The sequence below is a fragment of the Cherax quadricarinatus genome, chromosome 67 (genome assembly GCF_038502225.1).
Source record: "Cherax quadricarinatus isolate ZL_2023a chromosome 67, ASM3850222v1, whole genome shotgun sequence".
NCBI classification, from domain to species: Eukaryota; Metazoa; Arthropoda; class Malacostraca; order Decapoda; family Parastacidae; genus Cherax; species Cherax quadricarinatus.
This window is the reverse complement of record NC_091358.1, coordinates 22230328-22255215: the sequence shown is the minus strand read 5'-3', so window position 1 is coordinate 22255215 and position 24888 is coordinate 22230328. Positions and strand designations below refer to the sequence as shown.

Below are 24888 nucleotides of genomic sequence, written 5' to 3'. Positions count from 1 at the left end.
TGGTACAGTTAGTGGTGTTGTCAGTGGTACAGTCAGTGGTACAGTCAGTGGTGTTGTCAGTAGTACAGTCAGTGGTGCAGTCAGTGGTACAGTTAGTGGTACAGTGAGTGGTGCAGTCAGTGGTACAGTTAGTGGTACAGTCAGTGGTACAGTCAGTGGTACAGTCAGTGGTGCAGTCAGTGGTACAGTCAGTGGTACACTGGTACTGTCAGTAGTGCAGTCAGTGGTACAGCCAGAGATACAGTCAGTGATACAGTCAATGGTACAGTCAGTGGTAATGTCAGTGGAACAGTCAGTGGTACAGTTAGTGGTACAGACAGTGGTACTGTCAGTGGTGCAGTCAGTGGTGCAGTCAGTGGGACAGTCAGCTGTACAGTCAGTGGTACAGTCAGTGGTACAGTCAGTGGTAGAGTCAGTGTTATAGTCAGTGGTACAGTCAGTGGAACAGTAAGTTGTGTAGTCAGTGGTACAATCTGTCTTACAGTCAGTGGTACAGTCAGTTGTACAGCCAGTGGTACAGACAGTGGTACAGAAAGTGGTGCAGTCAGTTGTACATTCAGTGGTACAGTCAGTCTTACAGGCAGTGGTACTGTCAGTGGTAGATTCAGTGGTAGAGTCAGTGGTACAGTCAGTAGTACAGTCAGTGTTAGAGTCAGTGGTACAGTCAGTGGTACTGTCAGTGGTAGAGTCAGTGGTAGAGTCAGTGGTACTGTCAGTGGTAGAGTCAGAGGTAGAGTCAGTGGTACAGTCAGTAGTACAGTCAGTGTTAGAGTCAGTGGTACAGTCAGTGGTACTGTCAGTGGTAGAGTCAGTGGTAGAGTCAGTGGTACTGTCAGTGGTAGAGTCAGTGGTAGAGTCAGTGGTACTGTCAGTGGTAAAGTCAGTGGTAGAGTCAGTGTTAGATTCAGTGGTACAGTCATTGGTACAGTCAGTGGTACAGTCAGTGGTACAGTCAGTGGTACAGTTAGTGGTGATCAGCAATGGTTTCGTCAGTGGAATTTCGTCAGTGGTACAGATGTGGCTGATCAGTGGTACGATCAGTGGTCACAGTGGTTTTTAAAAGTTACAGTCAGTGGGGATCAGTGGTTGATCAGGGGGTACATCAGTGGTACGTCAGTAGTCAGTCAATGGTATCAGTGGACCGGAAAAAGTTTTTTGACTCAAAAATTAAAAAGATTGTGTTTGCATCAAGGGTGCATCGTGTTTACATCAGGTGGGCGATCAGTGGTGCCGGTTGACCTGTGTGTCACAGAGTCACTCATTTGCTCGCAACTGCTAAACACCACAAATGATGTAGTTGAAGTTTTGGCAGTAAAGACTGAAAGCCAAAACCTGGTCATTGTGTTTGTTTAGAAGCCTCCTGATGCAACTTCCCAACAATTATCTCCCTATGAAAGCAGACGGTGCTATATAACCCATAGTGACAAACAATAAGTGTCAGGGGCCCACGACTGCTCAGTTACCTCCCGTCATATATGAGCAAGAGTGTTGTGAGTACACTGTACTATCTCTAGTGATAGTATCATCTTGGTACTACACTGTACTATCTCTGGAGAAAGAGAGAGAGAGAGAGAGAGAGAGAGAGAGAGAGAGAGAGAGAGAGAGAGAGAGAGAGCAAAAAACACAAACATGTGTACAGATATAAGTGACCTTACCACTGACCGACTGTGTAAGGTCACTTGTGTGATGTTGCTAAAACTGGGTCACGTTGGTGGATATATATATATATATATATATATATATATATATATATATATATATATATATATATATATATATATATATATGTGTGTGTGTGTGTGTGAGTGTGTGTCTGTGTGTATGAGTGTGTGTCTGTGTGAGTGTGTGTGTGTGTGTGTACTCACCTAGTTGAGGATGCAGGGGTCGAGACCAAGCTCCTGGCCCCGCCTCTTCACTGATCGCTACTATTTCACTCTCCCTGAACCATGAGCTTTATCGTACCTCTGCTTAAAACTATGTATAGATCCTGCCTCCACTACATCGCTTCCCAAACTATTCCACTTCCTGACTACTCTGTGGCTGAAGAAATACTTCGTAACATCCCTGTGATTCATATGTGTCTTCAACTTCCAACTGTGTCCCCTTGTTGTTGTGTCCAGTCTCTGGAACATCCTGTCTTTGTCCACCTTGTCAATTCCTCTCAGTATTTTGAAAGTCGTTATCATGTCCCCCCTATCTCTCCTGTCCTCCAGTATCGTCAGGTTGATTTTCCTTAACCTCTCCTCGTAGGACATACCTCTTAGCTCTGGTACTAGTCTTGTTGCAAACCTTTGCACTTTCTCTAGTTTCTTTACGTGCTTGGCTAGGTGTGGATTCCAAACTGGTGCCGCATACTCCAATATGGGCCTAACGTACACGGTGTACAGGGTCCTGAACGATTCCTTATTAAGATGTCGGAATGCTGTTCTGAGGTTTGCTAGGCGCCCATATGCTGCAGCAGTTATTTGGTTGATGTGCGCTTCAGGAGATGTGCCTGGTGTTATACTCACCCCAAGATCTTTTTCCTTGAGTGAGGTTTGTAGTCTCTGGCCCCCATCGATTGTACTCTGTCTGCGGTCTTCTTTGCCCTTTCCCAATCTTCATGACTTTGCACTTGGTGGGATTGAACTTCAGGAGCCAATTGCTGGACCATGTCTGCAGCCTGTCCAGATCCCTTTGTAGTTCTGCCTGGTCTTCGATCGAATGAATTCTTCTCATCAACTTCACGTCATCTGCAAACAGGGACACCTAGGATTTTATTCCTTCCGTCATGTCGTTCACAAATACCAGAAACAGCACTGGTCCTCGGACTGACCCCTGTGGGACCCCGCTGGTCACAGGTGCCCACTCTGACACCTCGCCACGTACCATGACTCGCTGCTGTCTTCCTGACAAGTATTCCCTGATCCATTGTAGTGCCTTCCCTATTATCACTGCTTGGTCCTCCAGTTTTTGCACTAATCTCTTGTGTGGTACTGTGTTAAACGCCTTCTTGCAGTCCAAGAAAATGCAATCCACCCACCCCTCTCTCTCTTGTCTTACTGCTGTCACCATGTCATAAAACTCCAGTAGGTTTGTGACACAGGATTTCCCGTCCCTGAAACCATGTTGGCTGCTGTTGATGAGATCGTTCCTTTCTAGGTGTTCCACCACTCTTCTCCTGATAATCTTCTCCATGATTTTGCATACTATACATGTCAGTGACACTGGTCTGTAGTTTAGTGCTTCATGTCTGTCATCTTTTTTAAAGATTGGGACTACATTTGCAGTCTTCCATGCTTCAGGCAATCTCCCTGTTTCGATAGATGTATTGAATGTTGTTGTTAGGGGTACACGAAGCGCCTCTGCTCCCTCTCTCAGGACCCATGGAGAGATGTTATCCAGCCCCATTGCCTTTGAGGTATCTAGCTCACTCAGAAGCCTCTTCACTTCTTCCTCGGTTGTGAGTACTGTGTCCAGCACATGGTGATGTGCCCCACATCTCCATCTTTCTGGAGCCCCTTCTGTCTCCTCTGTGAACACTTCTTTGAATCTCTTTTTGAGTTCCTCACATACTTCACGGTCATTTCTTGTTGTCTCTCCTCCTTCCTTAGCCTGATTACCTGGCCCTTGACTGTTGTTTTCCTCCTGATGTGGCTGTATAACAGCTTCGGGTCAGATTTGGCTTTCGCTGCTATGTCGTTTTCATATTGTCGTTGGGCCTCCCTTCTTATCTGTGCATATTCGTTTCTGGCCCTACGACTGCTCTCCTTATTCTCCTGGGTCCTTTGCCTTCTATATTTCTTCCATTCCCTAGCACACTTGGTTTTTGCCTCCCTGCACCTTTGGGTGAACCATGGGCTCATCCTGGCTTTTTCATTATTCCTGTTTCCCTTGGGTACAAACCTCTCCTCAGCCTCCTTGCACATTGTTGCTACATATTCCATCATCTCATTAACTGACTTCCCTGCCAGTTCTCTGTCCCACTGAACCTCGTTCAGGAAGTTCCTCATTCCCGTGTAGCCCCCTTTCTTGTAGTTTGGTTTCATTCGTCCTGGCCTTCCTGCTTCCCCCTCCACTTGTAGCTCTACTGTGTATTCGAAGCTCAAAACCACATGATCGCTGGCCACAAGGGGTCTTTGAAATGTGATGTCCTCAATATCTGCAATGCTCAAGGTGAATACTAAGTCCAGTCTTGCTGGTTCATCCTCTCCTCTCTCTCTTGTAGTGTCCCATATGTGTTGGTACATGAAGTTTTCCAGTACCACCTCCACCATCTTAGCCCTCCATGTATCTTGACCCTCCTTGTGGCTCCAAGTTCTCCCAGTCGATCTCCTTGTGGTTAAAGTCACCCATGATCAAGAGCTTTGCCCTGCATGCATGAACTCTTCTGGCCACTGCAGCCAGTGTGTCAACCATCGCTTTATTGCTCTCGGCATACTCTTGCCCTGGCCTCCTGCTGTTCTGTGGTGGGTTATACATCACTGCAATTACCACCTTGGGACCTCCAGAGTGAAGCGTTTCCGCTATGTAATCACTTTCTTCTCCGCTGTCTCCTTTCTCCAGCTCATCAAAATTCCATCGGTTTTTGATCAGCAGTGCCACTCCTCCACCCTTCCCCTGTTCCTTCTGTCTTTCCTTAGGATCTGGTATTCCATTGGAAAGATGGCATCTGTTATCATACGTGTAAGCTTGGTTTCTGTGAGAGCTATGATGTCCAGTGATGCCTCTTTGACTCTTTCGTGCCACTCCTCCCACTTGTTTGTTATTCCATCAGCGCTTGTGTACCTTACCTTCAGTTTCCTTTCCAACACTGTGGTTTGGGCGGCCTGTGGGGGTGGGAGACCTGGTAGCATACTGTGGGATTCTATAGTTGGCGGTTGGGTGGAAGCTGTGGGTATGGATTGTAGTGTGTGTTGGGATGGTGTGATAGGTTGTGGGGTTCTGAGGATAGTTGTGTGAGTGCTTGCCCTTGCTGCTCTGTTCTGCTCTGATTAATCTCTGCTGGGTCCATCCTTGTCTCCTTTCCTAGCTCCTTTCGCTTTTTTGTCCTCTCCCTCAGCTGCTGTTGCTCTGTTTGTGTTCTGTCTCTCTCTAGGAACACCTTCTTGTACTCTTCCGAGTTTTTCAACCGTGGTTTCTCTTGGAGGATCCTGTTCCGCACTGTTTCTGTCCTGAGAATCAGCTTGATCGGTCGGTTTCTCCCCTTCAAGTATTCCCCTATTCTCTGAAAATTTACAATCTCGTCCATGTCTGCCCCCCCCCTAGTTCCGTGATGATTTTCTCAATCTCCTTTCTTTCTGCCTGCCGTCTTTCAGTGTGTGTCCTTTCCTCTCTCTCCCGAAGCCCATGGATAAACACTGATTTTGCCCTTTCCTCCTCCCATTGCCTCTCCCTCTGTGACTCTGGTTCCTGTCTGTATGTGGTCATTTTCTCCCTTTATTTTTCCAGTGACTCTTGGTAGCATGGTTGTGCTTCAGCATTCGACCTGTCTCCCTCTCCATCTGCACCCAGCTGCTCTTCCCTTTCACTCCTTGGCCCTTCTTTGCAGGCTGATATGACCTTAGCATAATTCATATCTCCTTCCTTCCTTCCTGTTCAGCCTCTCTGCTTCATATGCTGTGTCTTCTCTGGTCACTGCCCCTGAGACTTGCTTCAGCCTCTTTACCTCAAATTCTAGGACCCTTACCCTGGCTACTGCAGTTTCGACTTGTGCCTCCCAATTCTTCGTCTCCTTCTCCAACCTCTTTTCCAATTTCACACAGAGCTGTGTGTGTGTGTGTGTGTGTGTGTGTGTGTGTGTGTGTGTGTGTGTGTGTGTGTGTGTGTGTGTGTGTGTGTGTGTGTGTGTGTGTGTGTTTGTGTGTGTGTGTGTTTGTGTGTGTGTGTGTGTGTGTGTGTGTGTGTGTGTGTTTGTGTGTGTGTGTGTGTGTGTGTGTGTGTGTGTGTGTGTGTGTGTGTGTGTGTGTACTCACCTATTTGTACTCACCTATTTGTGGTTGCAGGGGTCGAGTCATAGCTCCTGGCCCCGCCTCTTCACACACACACACACTGTGTGTGTGTGTGTGTGTGCAAGCAAAACAACCACGGGGGGAGTTGAATAATAGCTTTAGGCCTTTCATGTTGTAATCAACACATCATTAAGAGCTGGTAATGCTGCAGAAAAGAGGAGGAAGTCCCAGCTCGAGTGAGGTAGGGAGGCAGGAGACACTAAGTGCCCCAGGCATACTAGTGCTCAGTGCCTCAGGTATACCAGTGCCCAGTGCCAGAAAGACTGAATATTAAAGCACTGGAAGACAGCCAATAACGACCTAACGAATGTAACATTAGTAACATAACAATTATCAAAATATTCGGCCAGACTTCGATACGATATAAAAGATTTTACAGTCTGACTATAGATATACCTGGTAGTTGTCCTAGGAATTTGTTGTATGTTTAGAAAACGGGCCCACTGCCGATACACTTAAAACTAATGGTAGACATCTGTAGTTTATCCATAGAAAGACGGCCATAGTTTATATATCCACAAGATTCTTGGACAGACGCAGATCTATCCATTAAGCAAGCAGGAAAACAGGTCCTAACTCCTTGGTGTGGAACTACAACATCACTTAAGACAATACAAGGCATTCATATATTAGTCGTCTTTTAGGCTGTGCATGATAGCCTCAACTATAAATGAATCAGGTTTGAATAAGCCACCACTGTTATTATATACTGAATATTTATCAAGTTTTATAATTGCCGAGTCTACAATATTTATTTCACACCAAGTGGAATAAGGGACAATGAACATAAGAACATAAGAAAGGAGGAACACTGCAGCAGGCCTATTGGCCCATACTAGGCAGGTCCTTTACAATTCATCCCACTCATAAAACAACCCAAATTTCAATGCCACCCAAGAAATAAGCTCTGATGTGAAAGTCCCTCTCAAATCCAACCCCTCCCACTCATGTACTTATCCAACCTAAATTTGAAACTACCCAAAGTCCTAGCCTCAATAACCCAACTAGGTAGACTGTTCCACTCATCATCTACCCTATTTCCAAACCAATACTGTCCTATGTCCTTTCTAAATCTAAACTTATCTAATTTAAATTCACTACTGTGGGTTCTGTCTTGGAGAGACATCCTCAAGACCTTATTTATATCCCCTTTATTAATACCTATCTTCCACTTATACACTTCGATCAGGTCTCCCCTCATTCTTCGTCTAACAAGTGAATATAAATTAAAAGACTTCAATCTTTCTTCATAAGGAAGATTTCTAATGCTATGTATTAATTTAGTCATGACCAATTTGCAGAGTTATTGCAGACTCTAATATGGCTGAAAATTTCATTTGATTCGTATCAAATGTCATTGTTGTGATATCCTAACATCTAGAGGTTTGCTGGTCTGTTTCACATAAGTTGCAGGCATCACCACCAATACATTGTTGAGGAGAATTCTTTCTCAAAATGCTTTTAATAATCTGTGAATTCTTAAAATCTACTTGTATATTAAACCTTTTAAAGGGCATTCGACAGGATAGATAGATACTCATTGAATGGGAGAACCAGCATATGCTTGGTCTGAGGTGCTTTCCTAGATTCAGTTGTCCTGTAATAAGTTTTCCTAGATCCCAGAAATGCTGATTCCACAAACTCCTTAGGATAGTGAATACGTGAACACACATTACTGGCCTTCCTGTATACTTAAACTTTCTATCAACCCGGTATATCAACACATTTAAGAATGGAAGTTCAGATTGTACTTCTTTCTCCACAGTGAATTTAATAGACGGAACTAGAGTGTTAAGTCTTCGTTAAAATGTATCAAGGGTCATATCATTTGGCCAAAGACACAAGATGTCATCCACATATCCGAACCATTTAGGTCTACAGGGCACCATGTTTTCCAACAGTCTAACCTTGAGAAACTCCATATACAGATTGCTTAATAAGAGAGACAGTGGATTACCCATTGCCATTCCATACCTTTGAGCGTAATATTACCCTTCAAACTCAAGCTTACGATCAACTACACACGACTTTATCAAATCAATAATGGTATTCTTATCGAAAGTCATGGAGAAGTGTGGATAAGACAGCAGATCGGGAACAAGCACTTAGACAGGTAGACAGGTAGACAGGTAGACAGGTAGACAGCACCCTAACATCAAAATTTACTAGCGCAAAATTATTAGACATATAAACAATTTGTAATTTGTCAATGAGATCAATATTGTTCTTTATCTTCAGAAATGTTGCCTAGTATTGAACTTAATATTTTTACCAACCATTTTGACCGGACAAATGTGGCCGAGGCAAATATTTCTCACTAGGAAACCTGGCTTGTGGGTTTTAATCAGACCGTACATGTAATGTAGTGTCTCCCACCTGTTTAATTAATTCCTCAATACCTCTCAGTAAGGTTCGAAATTGTTTATTAAACTCACTATGAACCTGGTCCAGTAGGTTCCAGTAGGTTCATATTTAGATCGGCACTTGAACAGCCTCCTGGAACGAATTAGGTTCATATCCCTAGGTACCACTGTACATAAATAACAACTAATTAAATTCCAATATATTTTATTATGACCACCTAATTCTCTTAATTAGGGTCAAGGTGCTTAGGTTCCTATTTACCTGTGGAAGTGAGTGGTGCAGAATAGGGCTTAGGTAACACTTTAATTGTGAGATAGGTCTTTGAGGGACGACTTTGAATATGCAATGACCGATTCCAAGAGCCGAAAATAGGCTTTTAGTAGGTAGAAAGTGGGCCTGAAGGCAGAAAGTAGGCTTAGAGTAGGCAGAACGTGGGCCTGAAGGCAGAACGTAGGCTTAGAGTAGGCAGAAAGTGGTCCTGAAGGCAGGAAGCAGGCTTGAGTAGGCAGAAAGTGACCCTAAAGGCAGAAAGTAGGCTTAGAGTAGGCAGAAAGTGGAGAGTAGACCAGAAGGCAGTGAGTAGGCTTACAGTAGACAGACAGTTGGCCTAAAGCCCAACTGGTTGTCAGTATAAGCCTTAAGTCATAAAATAGGCCTTAAAAATTAAGATTAACTTTTTCTTTGTGTCAGATCAAGTAGACCAAAAGAAAAGGCCTATAAAACCGAAAGCAGGCCTACAGGTGGAGCAGGCTTCAACTAAGCCAGATTTTCCGAAATATTTAAGTAAGCTTCAGCTGCATCAACGGTATGGATTTGAGTCAGGTTGTCATCACTCAGGAGACCCAGTAGACTGAGACCATTGGCATCAATCTTGATGTTGTAGTCGACATCAGTGGCGCTGAAGCAGTTACTGTGGTCGATGGTGTTCAGTCGAGTCAGGTCGATCTTGTACTTCGTAGACAATGTATTTTCCAGCTGTGGTGGGTGACGACACAAGATTTTGTGAGAAATTTTGATTAAAACAGAGATTTTATGATCTTTCATTCCCTGAAGAACACTAAATAGCCACTATAAATGTTCTTTTAAATTGGAAGAAGAGATATATTTAGTAAAATTGGGTAAAAGATTATTTTTTTGGTTTTAATAAGGTGGAAAATGAATTAACTTCTAAACTAATGATTTTTAAGTTGGAGAATATACCTGGGGGATGTTCCAGGGGCCAACTCCCCCATGACCAGGACTCATGGTGGGTCAGGGCCTGATCAACCAGGCTGTTACTGTTGGCCTCACGCAAGCCGACGTACGAACCACAGTCCGGTTGGTCAGGTACTGATTTTAGGTACCTGTCCAATGCCTTTTTGAAGACAGTCAAGGGTCTATTGGCAATCCCCCTTATGTATGCTGGGAGGCAGTTGAACAGTCTTGGGCCCCTGACACTTATTGTGTTGTCTCTCAGTGTACTCGTGGCGCCCCTGATTTTCATTGGGGAAATGTTGCATCTCCTGCCGAGTCTTTTGCTTTCATAGGGAGTGATTTCCTTGTGTAGATTTTGGACTAGTCCCTCTAGGATTTTCCAAGTGTATATTATTACGTTTCTTTCTCGCCTGCATTCCAAGAAGTACAGATCGAAGCCCTTCAACCGTTCCCAGTAATTTAGGTGCTTTAATAGACCAGCCTAGAGAGAACAAGGGACTTGAAGAGAATCATCATGGGTTTGTCATCCCTAATTTTAAAGGTTCTCAGTATCCATCCCGTCATTTTTCTAGCATTGTTGTGATCTTTGAAAGTGAGATTCCATGACATTATCACTCCCAGGTCCTTCACATTAGGTTTTCACTCTATTGAGCGATTGGAATTTGTTTTATACTCTGATACGGTTTTATTTCCTCGAGTTTTCCATAGCGGAGTAATTGAAACTTGTCTTCCATGAACTTCATTTTGTTTTCTGAATACCATTTAAAGACTTAGTTAATATCCGCTTGGAGATTTTCAGTGTCACGGTTGTGCAGAATCCGGTGTCATCTGCAAAGAAAGACACAGTGCTGTGTCTTACATCTCTTTCTGTCAGGTATGAGGATGAAGAACAAGATGGGAGTGAGTACTGTGCCTTGTGGAACAAAGGTTTTCACTGTTCCGCCTCAAACTTTATTCTGTTTACTATTACTCTTTGTGTTCTGTTTGTCAGGAAGTTATAGATCCATCTAACATCTTTTCCCGTTATTCCTTTATCACACATTCTGTGTGCTGTTACACCATGATCACACTTGTTGAAGTCTCTCGCATTGTTTGTGTATACTACATCCGCATTTTGTTTGTCCTCTAGTGCATCCAGGACCTTGTCATAGTGGTCCAGTAGCTGGGACAGACAGGAGCGACCTGCTCTAAACCCGTGTTGCCCTGGGTTGTGTAACTGATGGGTTTCTAGGTAGTTAATCTTACTTCTTAGAACCCTTTTAAAGATTTTTATGATGTGGGACGTTAGTGCTATAGGTCTGTAATTGCTTCACTGCCATCTTTGTGGATTGGGGCTATGTCTAGTGTTTTTAGTGACTGTGGGATGATCTCTGTGTCTATGCTCTTTCTCCATAAAATATTTAAGGCTCGCGAAAGAGGTTTATTACAGTCCTTGATGAACACACAGCCACGAGTCTGGGCCTGAGGCAGAGTGCATGGACATGTCGTTTATTGCTGTGGTGATAGGGTTATATCCAAAATTCTTGAATTAACCAAATTTTGAGTCTTGGGTATAAAAAAAATGTAAGTTGTCGACCCATAGTCTGATTAACGGCTCACTAAACCCTTGTTTAACCGGAGGTCCAATACTGGATGTGGTTTTTACTCTAGGTTTGGCATAAGGAAAGAAATATTTTTTATTTTTAGTTTCATTTATGGATTTAAGTTCTTGTGTTTCTTGGCTCCTGTATGATTATTTTAGCTTAATTTCGATGCTTACTATTTCTCTGGCCGGTGCCTCCATCCATATTTCATATTTACTGGTCCCTTTCAGTAGCTCTGTGATTCTTCTCCTTTGCCTGTACAGGGAGCGTCTCTCTCTTTCAAGTTTACATCTTCTTAGCACATAGTTGACTTGATCCCACTTTATGCTTTTGTTATTGAAATTGAATTTGGTGAAGACTCCCTCATAACTGATAACATTTTCTTGGTCAGGAGCCCTGCACATACATGTCTGTACTTTTGTTATGTTGTGATCTGAGTGTAATGTTCTTGATAATGTTATATTTCGTAACAGATCATCATTATTATTGAATATACGGTCAAGTGTATTTTCCAGTCACGTTGGTTCCACTATTTGCTGTCTTAAGGTGAATTTGTTGCAGAGATTTAATAGCTCATGTGTGTGTGAATTTTAGGTGTCTTAAGCTGAAATCTCCCTGGGGTTGGGAGATTTTCTAGACAGTAGTCAATTTTCAAAAGCGTTCCTTGAATTGTTGGGAAGTTGATCTGGTGGGTGGCACAATGACAGTCTTTACTGCCAAAACATCGACCACATTATTTGTGGTGTTTAGTAGTTCCCAGCGACTCTGTGACATAGAGGCCAACCCCCCTTGTTGCCTGTTTATTCTGTCGCATCTGAATAAATTATAGCTTGTCATCCATATTTCTTTGTCAAAGTGATCTTTTATGTGGGTCTCTGTGAAAGCCACAAACACTGCAATTAACTCCGTGAGCAGTCCACTGATGAAAGATATTTTGTTGTTTGTTGATGGCTATAGATCCTGTATGTTTGCAGATACAAACGTCATATTGATGGTATGTATGTGGGTTTTAGTTGGCACTAATGTCTGCTGTTCTGGTGTGGGAGCCACTGACTGTTGTTCTGAAGTGGGAGCCACTGACTGTTGTTCTGGAGTGGGAGCCACTGACTGTTGTTCTGGAGTGCGAGCCACTGACTGTTGTTCTGGAGTGGGAGCCACTGACTGTTGTTCTGGAATGGGAGCCACTGACTATTGTTCTGGAGTGGGAGCCACTGACTGTTGTTCTGGAGTGGGAGCCACTGACTGTTGTTCTGGAGTACGAGCCACTGACTGTTGTTCTGGAGTGGGAGCCACTGACTGTTGCTCTGGAATGGGAGCCACTGACTATTGTTCTGGAGTGGGAGCCACTGACTGTTGTTCTGGAGTGGGAGCCACTGACTGTTGTTCTGGAGTGGGAGCCACTGACTGTTGTTCTGGAATGGGAGCCACTGACTGTTGTTCTGGAGTGGAAGCCACTGACTGTTGTTCTGGAGTGGGAGCCACTGACTGTTGTTCTGGAATGGGAGCCACTGACTGTTGTTCTGGAGTGGGAGCCACTGACTGTTGTTCTGGAGTGGGAGCCACTGACTGTTGTTCTGGAGTGGGAGCCACTGACTGTTGTTCTGGAGTGGGAGCCACTGACTGTTGTTCTGGAGTGGGAGCCACTGACTGTTGTTCTGGAGTGGGAGCCAATGACTGTTGTTCTGGAGTGGGAGCCACTGACTGTTGTTCTGGAGTGGGAGCCACTGACTGTTGTTCTGGAGTGGGAGCCACTGACTGTTGTTCTGGAGTGGGAGTCACTGACTGTTGTTCTGGAGTGGGAGCCACTGACTGTTGTTCTGGAGTGGGAGCCAATGACTGTTGTTCTGGAGTGGGAGCCACTGACTGTTGTTCTGGAGTGGGAGCCACTGACTGTTGTTCTGGAGTGGGAGCCACTGACTGTTGTTCTGGAGTGGGATCCACTGACTGTTGTTCTGGAGTGGAAGCCACTGACTGTTGTTCTGGAGTGGGAGCCACTGACTGTTGTTCTGGAGTGGGAGCCACTGACTGTTGTTCTGGCGTGGGAGCCACTGACTGTTGTTCTGGAGTGGGAGCCACTGACTGTTGTTCTGGAGTGGGAGCCACTGACTGTTGTTCTGGAGTGGGAGCCACTGACTGTTGCTCTGGAGTGGAAGCCACTGACTGTTGTTCTGGAGTGGGAGCCACTAACTGTGCCTCCTCTCCAGTAATATTTCTGTCATTTCACATCAATATTTTTTAGAAATAATTAGAAATTAAATATATTTTGGCAGTCACTGAGAGAAGAAATGGGTTGGGAAGTGGGTTAAATGACATTCTTGAAGGAGAATTAGCTTACCTCAGTAATTTTCTCAGCTGGGAGCTCCTTGGATCTGCTGAGTATTGTGGCTGAGACTCGTTTGAAAAAACCCCAGGACTGGCATTCTAGATCCAAGGCGTAGGAGGTGTAGTCAGTGTCAATGATGGTGTAGTATGTGTTAAGCACCTCATCCAGGAAGTCTGTGTTGATACAAGACTGTTAATACCACTGTTACTACAACCATAACTACCACAACAGCAATCATCACTACTGTTACAACCTTAACTACCACAACAACCACCATCACTATTGTTACTACTGCTACGACCACAACAACCACCATCACTATTGTTACTACTACTGTTACAACCTTAACTACCACAACAACCACCATCACTATTGTTGCTACTACTGTTACAACCTTAACTACCACAACAACCACCATCACTACTGTTACTACTGCTACGACCACAACAACCACCATCACTACTGTTACTACTGCTACGACCACAACAACCACCATCACTACTGTTACTACTGCTACGACCATAACAACCACCATCACTACTGTTACTACTGCTACGACCACAACAACCACCAACACTACTGTTACTACTGCTAAGACCACAACAACCACCAACACTACTGTTACTACTGCTAAGACCACAACAACCACCATCACTACTGTTACTACTGCTAAGACCACAACAACCACCAACACTACTGTTACTACTGCTAAGACCACAACAACCACCAACACTACTGTTACTACTGCTAAGACCACAACAACCACCAACACTACTGTTACTACTGCTAAGACCACAACAACCACCATCACTACTGTTACTACTGCTAAGACCACAACAACCACCATCACTACTGTTACTACTGCTAAGACCACAACAACCACCAACACTACTGTTACTACTGCTAAGACCACAACAACCACCAACACTACTGTTACTACTGCTAAGACCACAACAACCACCAACACTACTGTTACTACTGCTAAGACCACAACAACCACCATCACTACTGTTACTACTGCTAAGACCACAACAACCACCATCACTACTGTTACTACTGCTAAGACCACAACAACCACCATCACTACTGTTACAACCTTAACTACCACGACAACCACCATCACTACTGTTACAACCTTAACTACCACAACAACCACCATCACTACTGTTACAACCTTAACTACCACGACAACCACCATCACTACTGTTACAACCTTAACTACCACGACAACCACCATCACTACTGTTACAACCTTAACTACCACGACAACCACCATCACTACTGTTACAACCTTAACTACCACAACAACCACCATCACTACTGTTACAACCTTAACTACCACGACAACCACCATCACTACTGTTACAACCTTAACTACCACGACAACCACCATCACTACTGTTACAACCTTAACTACCACAACAACCACCATCACTACTGTTACAACCTTAACTACCACAACAACCACCATCACTACTGTTACAACCTTAACTACCACGACAACCACCATCACTACTGTTACAACCTTAACTACCACGACAACCACCATCACTACTGTTACAACCTTAACTACCACAACAACCACCATCACTACTGTTACAACCTTAACTACCACGACAACCACCATCACTACTGTTACAACCTTAACTACCACAACAACCACCATCACTACTGTTACAACCTTAACTACCACAACAACCACCATCACTACTGTTACAACCTTAACTACCACAACAACCACCATCACTACTGTTACAACCTTAACTACCACAACAACCACCATCACTCCAGTATTGATCACTAAGATTCCTTCATGAAAGGCTACCATAGTTGTAACTACCACAACTGTAACTACCACAACTGTACCATAACCGTAACTACCACAACTGTAACTACCACAACTGTACCATAACCGTAACTACCACAACTGTAACTACCACAACCGTAACTACCACAACTGTAACTACCACAACCGTAACTACCACAACTGTAACTACCACAACTGTAACTACAACTGTACCACAACCTTAACTACCACAATTGTAACTACCACAACCGTAACTACCACAACTGTAACTACCACAACCGTAACTACCACAGCTGTAACTACCACAACTGTAACTACAACTGTACCACAACCTTAACTACCACAATTGTAACTACCACAACCGTAACTACCACAACCGTATCTACCACAACTGTAACTACCACAACCGTAACTACCACAACTGTAACTACCACAACTGTAACTACCACAACTGTAACTACCACAACTGTAACTACCGCAACCGTAACTACCACAACCGTAACTACCACAACTGTAGCTACCACAACCGTAACTACCACAACCGTAACTACCACAACCGTAACTACCGCAACAGTAACTACCATAACTGTAACTACCACAACCGTAACTACCACAACTGTAAGTACCACAACTGTAACTACCGCAACCGTAACTACCATAACTGTAACTACCACAACCGTAACTGCCACAACTGTAACTACCACAACTGTAACTACCACAACCGTAACTACCACAACTGTAACTACCACAACCGTAACTACCACAACCGTAACTACCACAACTGTAACTACCACAACTGTAACTACCACAACTGTAACTACCGCAACCGTAACTACCATAACTGTAACTACCACAACCGTAACTACCACAACTGTAAGTACCACAACTGTAACTACCGCAACCGTAACTACCATAACTGTAACTACCACAACCGTAACTGCCACAACTGTAACTACCACAACTGTAACTACCACAACCGTAACTACCACAACTGTAACTACCACAACCGTAACTACCACAACCGTAACTACCACAACTGTAACTACCAAAACCGTAACTACCACAATTGTAACTACCACAACTGTAACTACCACAACTGTAACTACCACAACCGTAACTACCACAACTGTAACTACCACAACCGTAACTACCACAACCGTAACTACCACAACTATAACTACCACAACCGTAACTACCACAACCGTAACTACCACAACCGTAGCTACCGCAACCGTAACTACCATAATTGTAACTACCACAACCGTAACTACCATAACTGTAACTACCACAACCGTAACTGCCACAACTGTAACTACCACAACTGTAACTACCACAACCGTAACTACCACAACCGTAACTACCACAACCGTAACTACCACAACCGTAACTACCACAACCGTAACTACCACAACAGCAACTACAAGAACTGTAACTACAAGAACTGTAACTACAAGAACTGTAACTACAAGAACTGTAACTACAACTGTACCACAACCGTAACTACCACAACCGTAACTGCCACAACCGTAACTACCACAACTGTAACTATCACAACTGTAACTACCACAACTGTAACTACCACAACCGTAACTACCACAACCGTAACTACCACAAATGTAACTACCACAACCGTAACTACCACAACCGTAACTACCACAACTGTAACTACGAAAACTGTAACTACCACAACTGTAACTACCGCAACCGTAACTACCACAACCGTAACTACCACAACTGTAACTACCACAACTGTAACTACCACAACTGTAACTACCACAACTGTAACTACCACAACCGTAACTACCACAACCGTAACTACCACAACTGTAACTACCACAACCGTAACTACCACAATCGTAACTACGACAACTGTAACTACGACAACTGTAACTACCACAACTGTAACTACCACAACTGTAACTACCACAACTGTAACTACCACAACTGTAACTACCACAACTGTAACTACTACAACTGTAACTACCACAACTGTAACTACCACAACTGTAACTACCACAACTGTAACTACCACAACCGTAACTACCACAATTGTAACTACCACAACTGTAACTACCACAACTGTAACTACCACAACTGTAACTACCACAACTGTAACTACCACAACTGTAACTACCACAACTGTAACTACCACAACCGTAACTACCACAACTGTAACTACCACAACCGTAACTACCACAACTGTAACTACCACAACTGTAACTACCACAACTGTAACTACCACAACCGTAACTACCACAACCGTAACTACCACAACCGTAACTACCACAACTGTAACTACCACAACCGTAACTACCACAATCGTAACTACGACAACTGTAACTACGACAACTGTAACTACCACAACTGTAACTACCACAACTGTAACTACCACAACTGTAACTACCACAACTGTAACTACCACAACTGTAACTACCACAACCGTAACTACCACAACTGTAACTACCACAACCGTAACTACCACAACCGTAACTACCACAACCGTAACTACCACAACCGTAACTACCACAACTGTAACTACCACAACTGTAACTACCACAACTGTAACTACCACAACTGTAACTACCACAACTGTAACTACCACGACTGTAACTACCACAACCGCAACTACCACAACTGTAACTACCACAACCGTAACTACCACAACCGTAACTACCACAACCGTAACTACCACAACCGTAGCTACCACAACTGTAACTACCACAACTGTAACTACCACAACTGTAACTACCACAACCGTAACTACCACAACTGTAACTACCACAACCGTAACTACCACAACTGTAACTACCACAACTGTAACTACCACAACTGTAACTACCACAACCGTAACTACCACAACCGTAACTACCACAACTGTAACTACCACAACTGTAACTACCACAACTGTAACTACCACAACCACAACTCTGGGTAACTTTCATCTTAACTGACTGATCACCCCCCCCCCATCACCAAGACTCCTTCAGGAATTACAACTACAACAACAGTTGTAGTTGTAGTTACAGTCATAATTAGTTATAAATTAAGTTATGTTAGACAGCAGACTGTATACTGGTCGTTGATCCTCTCTGAGCTCCAGGAAGACGGGAATTGTTATGCTATTGTTATAATAAAGTTGGTAGAATTGCCCTTTGTTTTTTTGTAATGGTTTGATAAAGCCCCAAGGGGCGAATTCCCCAAAAAAATTCACATTAGTTCCTTTTCTTTTATATCTTTTTTATGGATCTTCCAAAACAATGGGGTATATTTAGCCAAAAAATACCCAAAGGTAATGTAGTATAATCGGTAAGACAAGGAAACTTTTTCAAAGTTTCGCCTAAAGGTGGGTTCTTCAATCGAATAAGAGGTAGGCAGGAACGTAGGGGAAAGTAAGCATGTAATCACCATCACCCCTTAAGTTGAATTTGGGTTGTCAGTCCTCGGCCTGGGGGACTGGGGATCCAACATGTACAAGGTATCGAATGTAAAAGGGATCCAGACTGGCAGTTCCCAGATTTAAAAAAAAACCAGCTGTACAAAGGGATTCATCATGTGTTCCCCGCACATGACAAAAGGGATCCAGTCAAAAAGTAATTGAAACATTCCAGGTATCCAGACTGAAAAGGTTTAATGCATGACAAGGTATCCCCGCAAATTAGGTCAGTTCCCAGGATGTGACCCACACCAGCGCACTAACTCCCAGGATGTGACCCACACCAGTCCACTAACACCCAGGATGTGACCCACACCAGTCCACTAACACCCAGGATGTGACCCGCCCCAGTCCACTAACGCCCAGGATGTGACCCACCCCAGTCGCCTAACACCTAGGATGTGACCCACCCCAGTCCACTAACACCTAGGATGTGACCCACACCAGTCCACTAACACCCAGGATGTGACCCACACCAGTCCCCTAACACCCAGGATGTGACCCACACCAGTCCACTAACACCCAGGATGTGACCCACACCAGTCCACTAACGCCCAGGATGTGACCCACACCAGTCCACTAACACCCAGGATGCGACCAACACCAGTCCACTAACACCCAGGATGTGACCCACACCAGTCCACTAACACCCAGGATGTGACCCACACCAGTCCACTAACACCCAGGATGTGACCAACACCAGTCCACTAACGCCCAGGATGTGACCCACCCCAGTCGCCTAACACCTAGGATGTGACCCACCCCAGTCCACTAACACCTAGGATGTGACCCACCCCAGTCCACTAACACCCAGGATGTGACCCACACCAGTCCCCTAACACCCAGGATGTGACCCACACCAGTCCACTAACACCCAGGATGTGACCCACACCAGTCCACTAACGCCCAGGATGTGACCCACACCAGTCCACTAACACCCAGGATGTGACCCACACCAGTCCACTAACACCCAGAATGTGACCCACACCAGTCCACTAACACCCAGGATGTGACCCACACCAGTCCACTAACACCCAGGATGTGACCCACACCAGTCCACTAACACCCAGGATGTGACCCACACCAGTCCACTAACACCCAGGATGTGACCCACACCAGTCCACTAACACCCAGGATGTGACCCACGCCAGTCCACTAACACCCAGGATGTGACCCACCCCAGTCCACTAACACCCAGGATGTGACCCACACCAGTCCACTAACACCCAGGATGTGACCCACACCAGTCCACTAACACCCAGGATGCGACCAACACCAGTCCACTAACACCCAGGATGTGACCCACACCAGTCCACTAACACCCAGGATGTGACCCACACCAGTCCACTAACACCCAGGTACCCATTTTACTGATGGGGAACATAGACACCCGGTGTAAGGAAACACCCAGTGTTTCTACCCTAGCCGGGAATCGAACCCGGACACTCACCGTGTGAAGCGAGAACTTTAGCCACCAGGCCACGGGCCTGGTGGCTTATACAATTCAGTAATATCTCCCCCTCATTCTACGTCTTGGTGTAGCAACATATGTAAATAAACACTAGGGCGTATTAACAGAAAACGTTTCGGTCCTGGGACCTTGATCACTTCTAACATACAGAAGTTAACAAGACAGTGTATGTAGGTGGCCTGAGTGAGGTGTGAGTGACACATGGTGACCTGAGTGAGGTGTGAGTGTCACATGGTGACCTGAGTGAGGTGTGAGTGACACATGGTGACCTGAGTGAGGTGTGAGTGACACATGGTGACCTGAGTGAGGTGTGAGTGACACATGGTGACCTGAGTGAGGTGTGAGTGTCACATGGTGACCTGAGTGAGGTGTGAGTGACACATGGTGACCTGAGTGAGGTGTGAGTGTCACATGGTGACCTGAGTGAGATGTGAGTGACACATGGTGACCTGAGTGAGGTGTGAGTGACACATGGTGACCTGAGTGAGGTGTGAGTGTCACATGGTGACCTGAGTGAGGTGTGAGTGTCACAGGGTGGCCTGAGTGAGGTGTGAGTGACACAGGGTGACCTGAGTGAGGTGTGAGTGTCACATGGTGACCTGAGTGAGGTGTGAGTGTCACAGGGTGGCCTGAGTGAGGTGTGAGTGTCACATGGTGACCTGAGTGAGGTGTGAGTGACACATGGTGGCCTGAGTGAGGTGTGAGTGACACATGGTGACCTGAGTGAGGTGTGAGTGACACATGGTGACCTGAGTGAGGTGTGAGTGTCACATGGTGACCTGAGTGAGGTGTGAGTGTCACATGGTGACCTGAGTGAGGTGTGAGTGTCACATGGTGACCTGAGTGAGGTGTGAGTGTCACAGGGTGGCCTGAGTGAGGTGTGAGTGACACATGGTGTCCTGAGTGAGGTGTGAGTGTCACATGGTGACCTGAGTGAGGTGTGAGTGTCACAGGGTGGCCTGAGTGAGGTGTGAGTGTCACAGGGTGGCCTGAGTGAGGTGTGAGTGACACATGGTGACCTGAGTGAGGTGTGAGTGACACATGGTGACCTGAGTGAGGTGTGAGTGTCACAGGGTGGCCTGAGTGAGGTGTGAGTGACACATGGTGACCTGAGTGAGGTGTGAGTGACACATGGTGTCCTGAGTGAGGTGTGAGTGACACATGGTGACCTGAGTGAGGTGTGAGTGTCACAGGGTGGCCTGAGTGAGGTGTGAGTGTCACAGGGTGGCCTGAGTGAGGTGTGAGTGACACATGGTGACCTGAGTGAGGTGTGAGTGTCACATGGTGACCTGAGTGAGGTGTGAGTGTCACATGGTGACCTGAGTGAGGTGTGAGTGTCACATGGTGACCTGAGTGAGGTGTGAGTGTCACATGGTGACCTGAGTGAGGTGTGAGTGTCACATGGTGACCTGAGTGAGGTGTGAGTGTCACAGGGTGGCCTGAGTGAGGTGTGAGTGACACAGGGTGACCTGAGTGAGGTGTGAGTGACACATGGTGACCTGAGTGAGGTGTGAGTGACACATGGTGACCTGAGTGAGGTGTGAGTGTCACATGGTGACCTGAGTGAGGTGTGAGTGTCACATGGTGACCTGAGTGAGGTGTGAGTGTCACATGGTGACCTGAGTGAGGTGTGAGTGACACATGGTAACCTGAGTGAGGTGTGAGTGACACATGGTGACCTGAGTGAGGTGTGAGTGACACATGGTGACCTGAGTGAGGTGTGAGTGTCACATGGTGACCTGAGTGAGGTGTGAGTGATACATGGTGACCTGAGTGAGGTGTGAGTGACACATGGTGACCTGAGTGAGGTGTGAGTGACACATGGTGACCTGAGTGAGGTGTGAGTGTCACATGGTGGCCTGAGTGAGGTGTGAGTGACACATGGTGACCTGAGTGAGGTGTGAGTGACACATGGTAACCTGAGTGAGGTGTGAGTGACACATGGTGACCTGAGTGAGGTGTGAGTGACACATGGTGACCTGAGTGAGGTGTGAGTGACACATGGTGACCTGAGTGAGGTGTGAGTGACACATGGTGACCTGAGTGAGGTGTGAGTGATACACCTCACTCAGGCCACCCTGTGACACTCACACCTCACTCAGGCCACCCTGTGACACTCACACCTCACTCAGGCCACCCTGTGACACTCACACCTCACTCAGGCCACCCTGTGACACTCACACCTCACTCAGGCCACCCTGTGACACTCACACCTCACTCAGGCCACCCTGTGACACTCACACCTCACTCAGGCCACCCTGTGACACTCACACCTCACTCAGGCCACCCTGTGACACTCACACCTCACTCAGGCCACCCTGTGACACTCACACCTCACTCAGGCCACCCTGTGACACTCACACCTCACTCAGGCCACCCTGTGACACTCACACCTCACTCAGGCCACCCTGTGACACTCACACCTCACTCAGGCCACCCTGTGACACTCACACCTCACTCAGGTCACCATGTGTCACTCACACCTCACTCAGGTCACCATGTGTCACTCACACCTCACTCAGGTCACCATGTGTCACTCACACTTCACTCAGGTCACCATGTGTCACTCACACCTCACTCAGGTCACCATGTGACACTCACACCTCACTCAGGTCACCATGTGACACACCTCACTCTCCACCTACATACACTATCTTGTTAACGTCTGTATGTCAGAAGTGATCAAGGTCCCAGGACCGTAACATTTAGTAATAAATACGTGCTAGTGTTTGCTTACCTGTCTTGCTAATCTAATTTATCGGTATATATTACCAAGGTTTATATCATTCTTCGTCTAGCAAGTTAATATAATTTAAGGGGTTCCAATTTCTCTCATCGTAAGGAGGATTCCTTATGCAGTGGAATAAGTTTTTCATTCTTTTTCGAATGTTCTGTAAGGAATTTATCCATTCTGTAATGTGGAGGCCAGAACCGATGTTGATAATCTAAATTATGCCTTATTAATGATGTGTAGACCTGTAGTATAACCTCTGGACTCCTGTTATTTAATGTATATTTCTTGATAAATTCCAGTAGTCAGTTTGCCGTTTTACGTATGCTTAGGTATTGCTGTCATGATTTCAGGTTCCTGGTTACAATAATTCCTAAGTCTTTTTGCATTCTCTATGATCAGGTTCTACATTATTTAGTTTATAAGTGCTAGGGTTACGAAGATTCCTGAGCTTCAGGACTTTACATTTGTCTGCACTGAACTACATCTGCCACTTTCCTGACCACGACATGAGTTTGTCTAAATCCCTCTGAAGTTCCCTGATATCTTTCATTGAATCAATTATCCTGCTTATCTTCGTGTTATCCGCATATTTGTCCATGTCACTAGTAATTCTCTCGTCAAGGTTATTAATGTACATTATAAACAACGATGGGCCTCAAACTGATCCCTGTGGAACGCCACTTGTTACAGATCCCCACTCAGACTTTACTCCGTATATGAACACTTTCTGCTTCCTGTCTGTGAGTCATAACTCGATCCATGACAACACTTTTCCCCCAATACCATGAGCTGCCACTTTCTTCAACAGTTTTTTGTGTGATACTCCATCAAAAACTTTACTAAAATCTAAATAAATAATATCGAATTCTTTATAGTGGTCAACTGCTTCAGATGCTATGCTGAAGAAAGTAAATTAGTTAGGCATGATCGGCCCCTCGTAAATCCATACTGAGTATCATTAACCAAATTATGCTTTTCAAGATGGCTTCTTATAATATCAGGTATAATTGACTCTAGTAATTTGTCTACGATTGAGGTTAGGCTTATTGGGCGGTAATTTGATGGTAATGTCTTGTCTCCTGATTTAAAAATAGGAATTACATCAGTCATCTTCCACATATCAGACACTACACCTGTTTGAAGATATATATTAAAATGCTAGTTAATAGTTCATTAAGTTCCGTTTTGATCTCGTTGTAGTAGCCAGACTTAGACTTGGTTACAAGTATTTCTGGCAGTCTGACAGACACACAGATGATAATCACATCAAGTACAAAGTATGTAGCCAGCTCTATGGTCACTATCTTGAACACTATGTGCTTAATTGTCCACTTATTGAAGAATATAGAGGTATAGATATGTCACGTGCCAAGATATCTTGTTAATGAAAATAAGATATCAGATATATTAAGCAAATCCCCTAAATTTGCGGCATATGGGCGCCTGGCAAACCTGAGAATAGCGTTCCGGTACCTCAGTAAGGAATCGTTCAAGACTTTATACACTGTGTACGTCAGGGCCATACTGGAGTATGCAGCACCAGTTTGGAACCCACACCTGGTCAAACACGTCAAGAAATTAGAGAAAGTGCAAAGGTTTGCAACAAGGCTAGTTCCAGAGTTAAAGGGAATGTCCTATAAAGAAAGGTTGAGGGAAATCGGGCTGACGACACTGGAGGACAGGAGGGTCAGGGGAGACATGATAACGACATACAAAATACTGCGTGGAATAGAGAAGGTGGACAGAGACAGGATGTTCCAGAGATGGGACAAAGAAACAAGAGGTCACAATTGGAAGCTGAAGACTCAGATGAGTCAAAGGGATGTTAGGAAGTATTTCTTCAGCCACAAAGTTGTTAGGAAGTGGGATAGTCTGGCAAGCGATGTAGTGGAGGCAGGAACTATACATAGTTTTAAGACGAGGTATGATAAAGCTCATGGAGCAGGGAGAGGGAGGACCCAGTAGCGGTCAGTGAAGAGAGGGACCAGG

At 45.1% G+C, this 24888-nt stretch overlaps 1 protein-coding gene across 1 annotated transcript in view; it reads right to left on the bottom strand.

Annotated features, from left to right (window-relative positions):
* Positions 1-8541: 8541 nt before the first annotated feature.
* LOC138854710 (uncharacterized) overlaps positions 8542-24888 on the bottom strand; it is an 18956-nt gene continuing 2609 nt past the window's right edge. Inside the window, exons 3-4 of the mRNA XM_070099471.1 lie at positions 13467-13627; positions 8542-9329 (exon numbers count right to left, since the gene is read on the bottom strand). Of these exons, the coding sequence (XP_069955572.1) occupies positions 9111-9329; positions 13467-13627 (380 nt within the window). The 3' untranslated portion in view covers positions 8542-9110. The remainder of the gene's footprint in view (positions 9330-13466; positions 13628-24888) is intronic.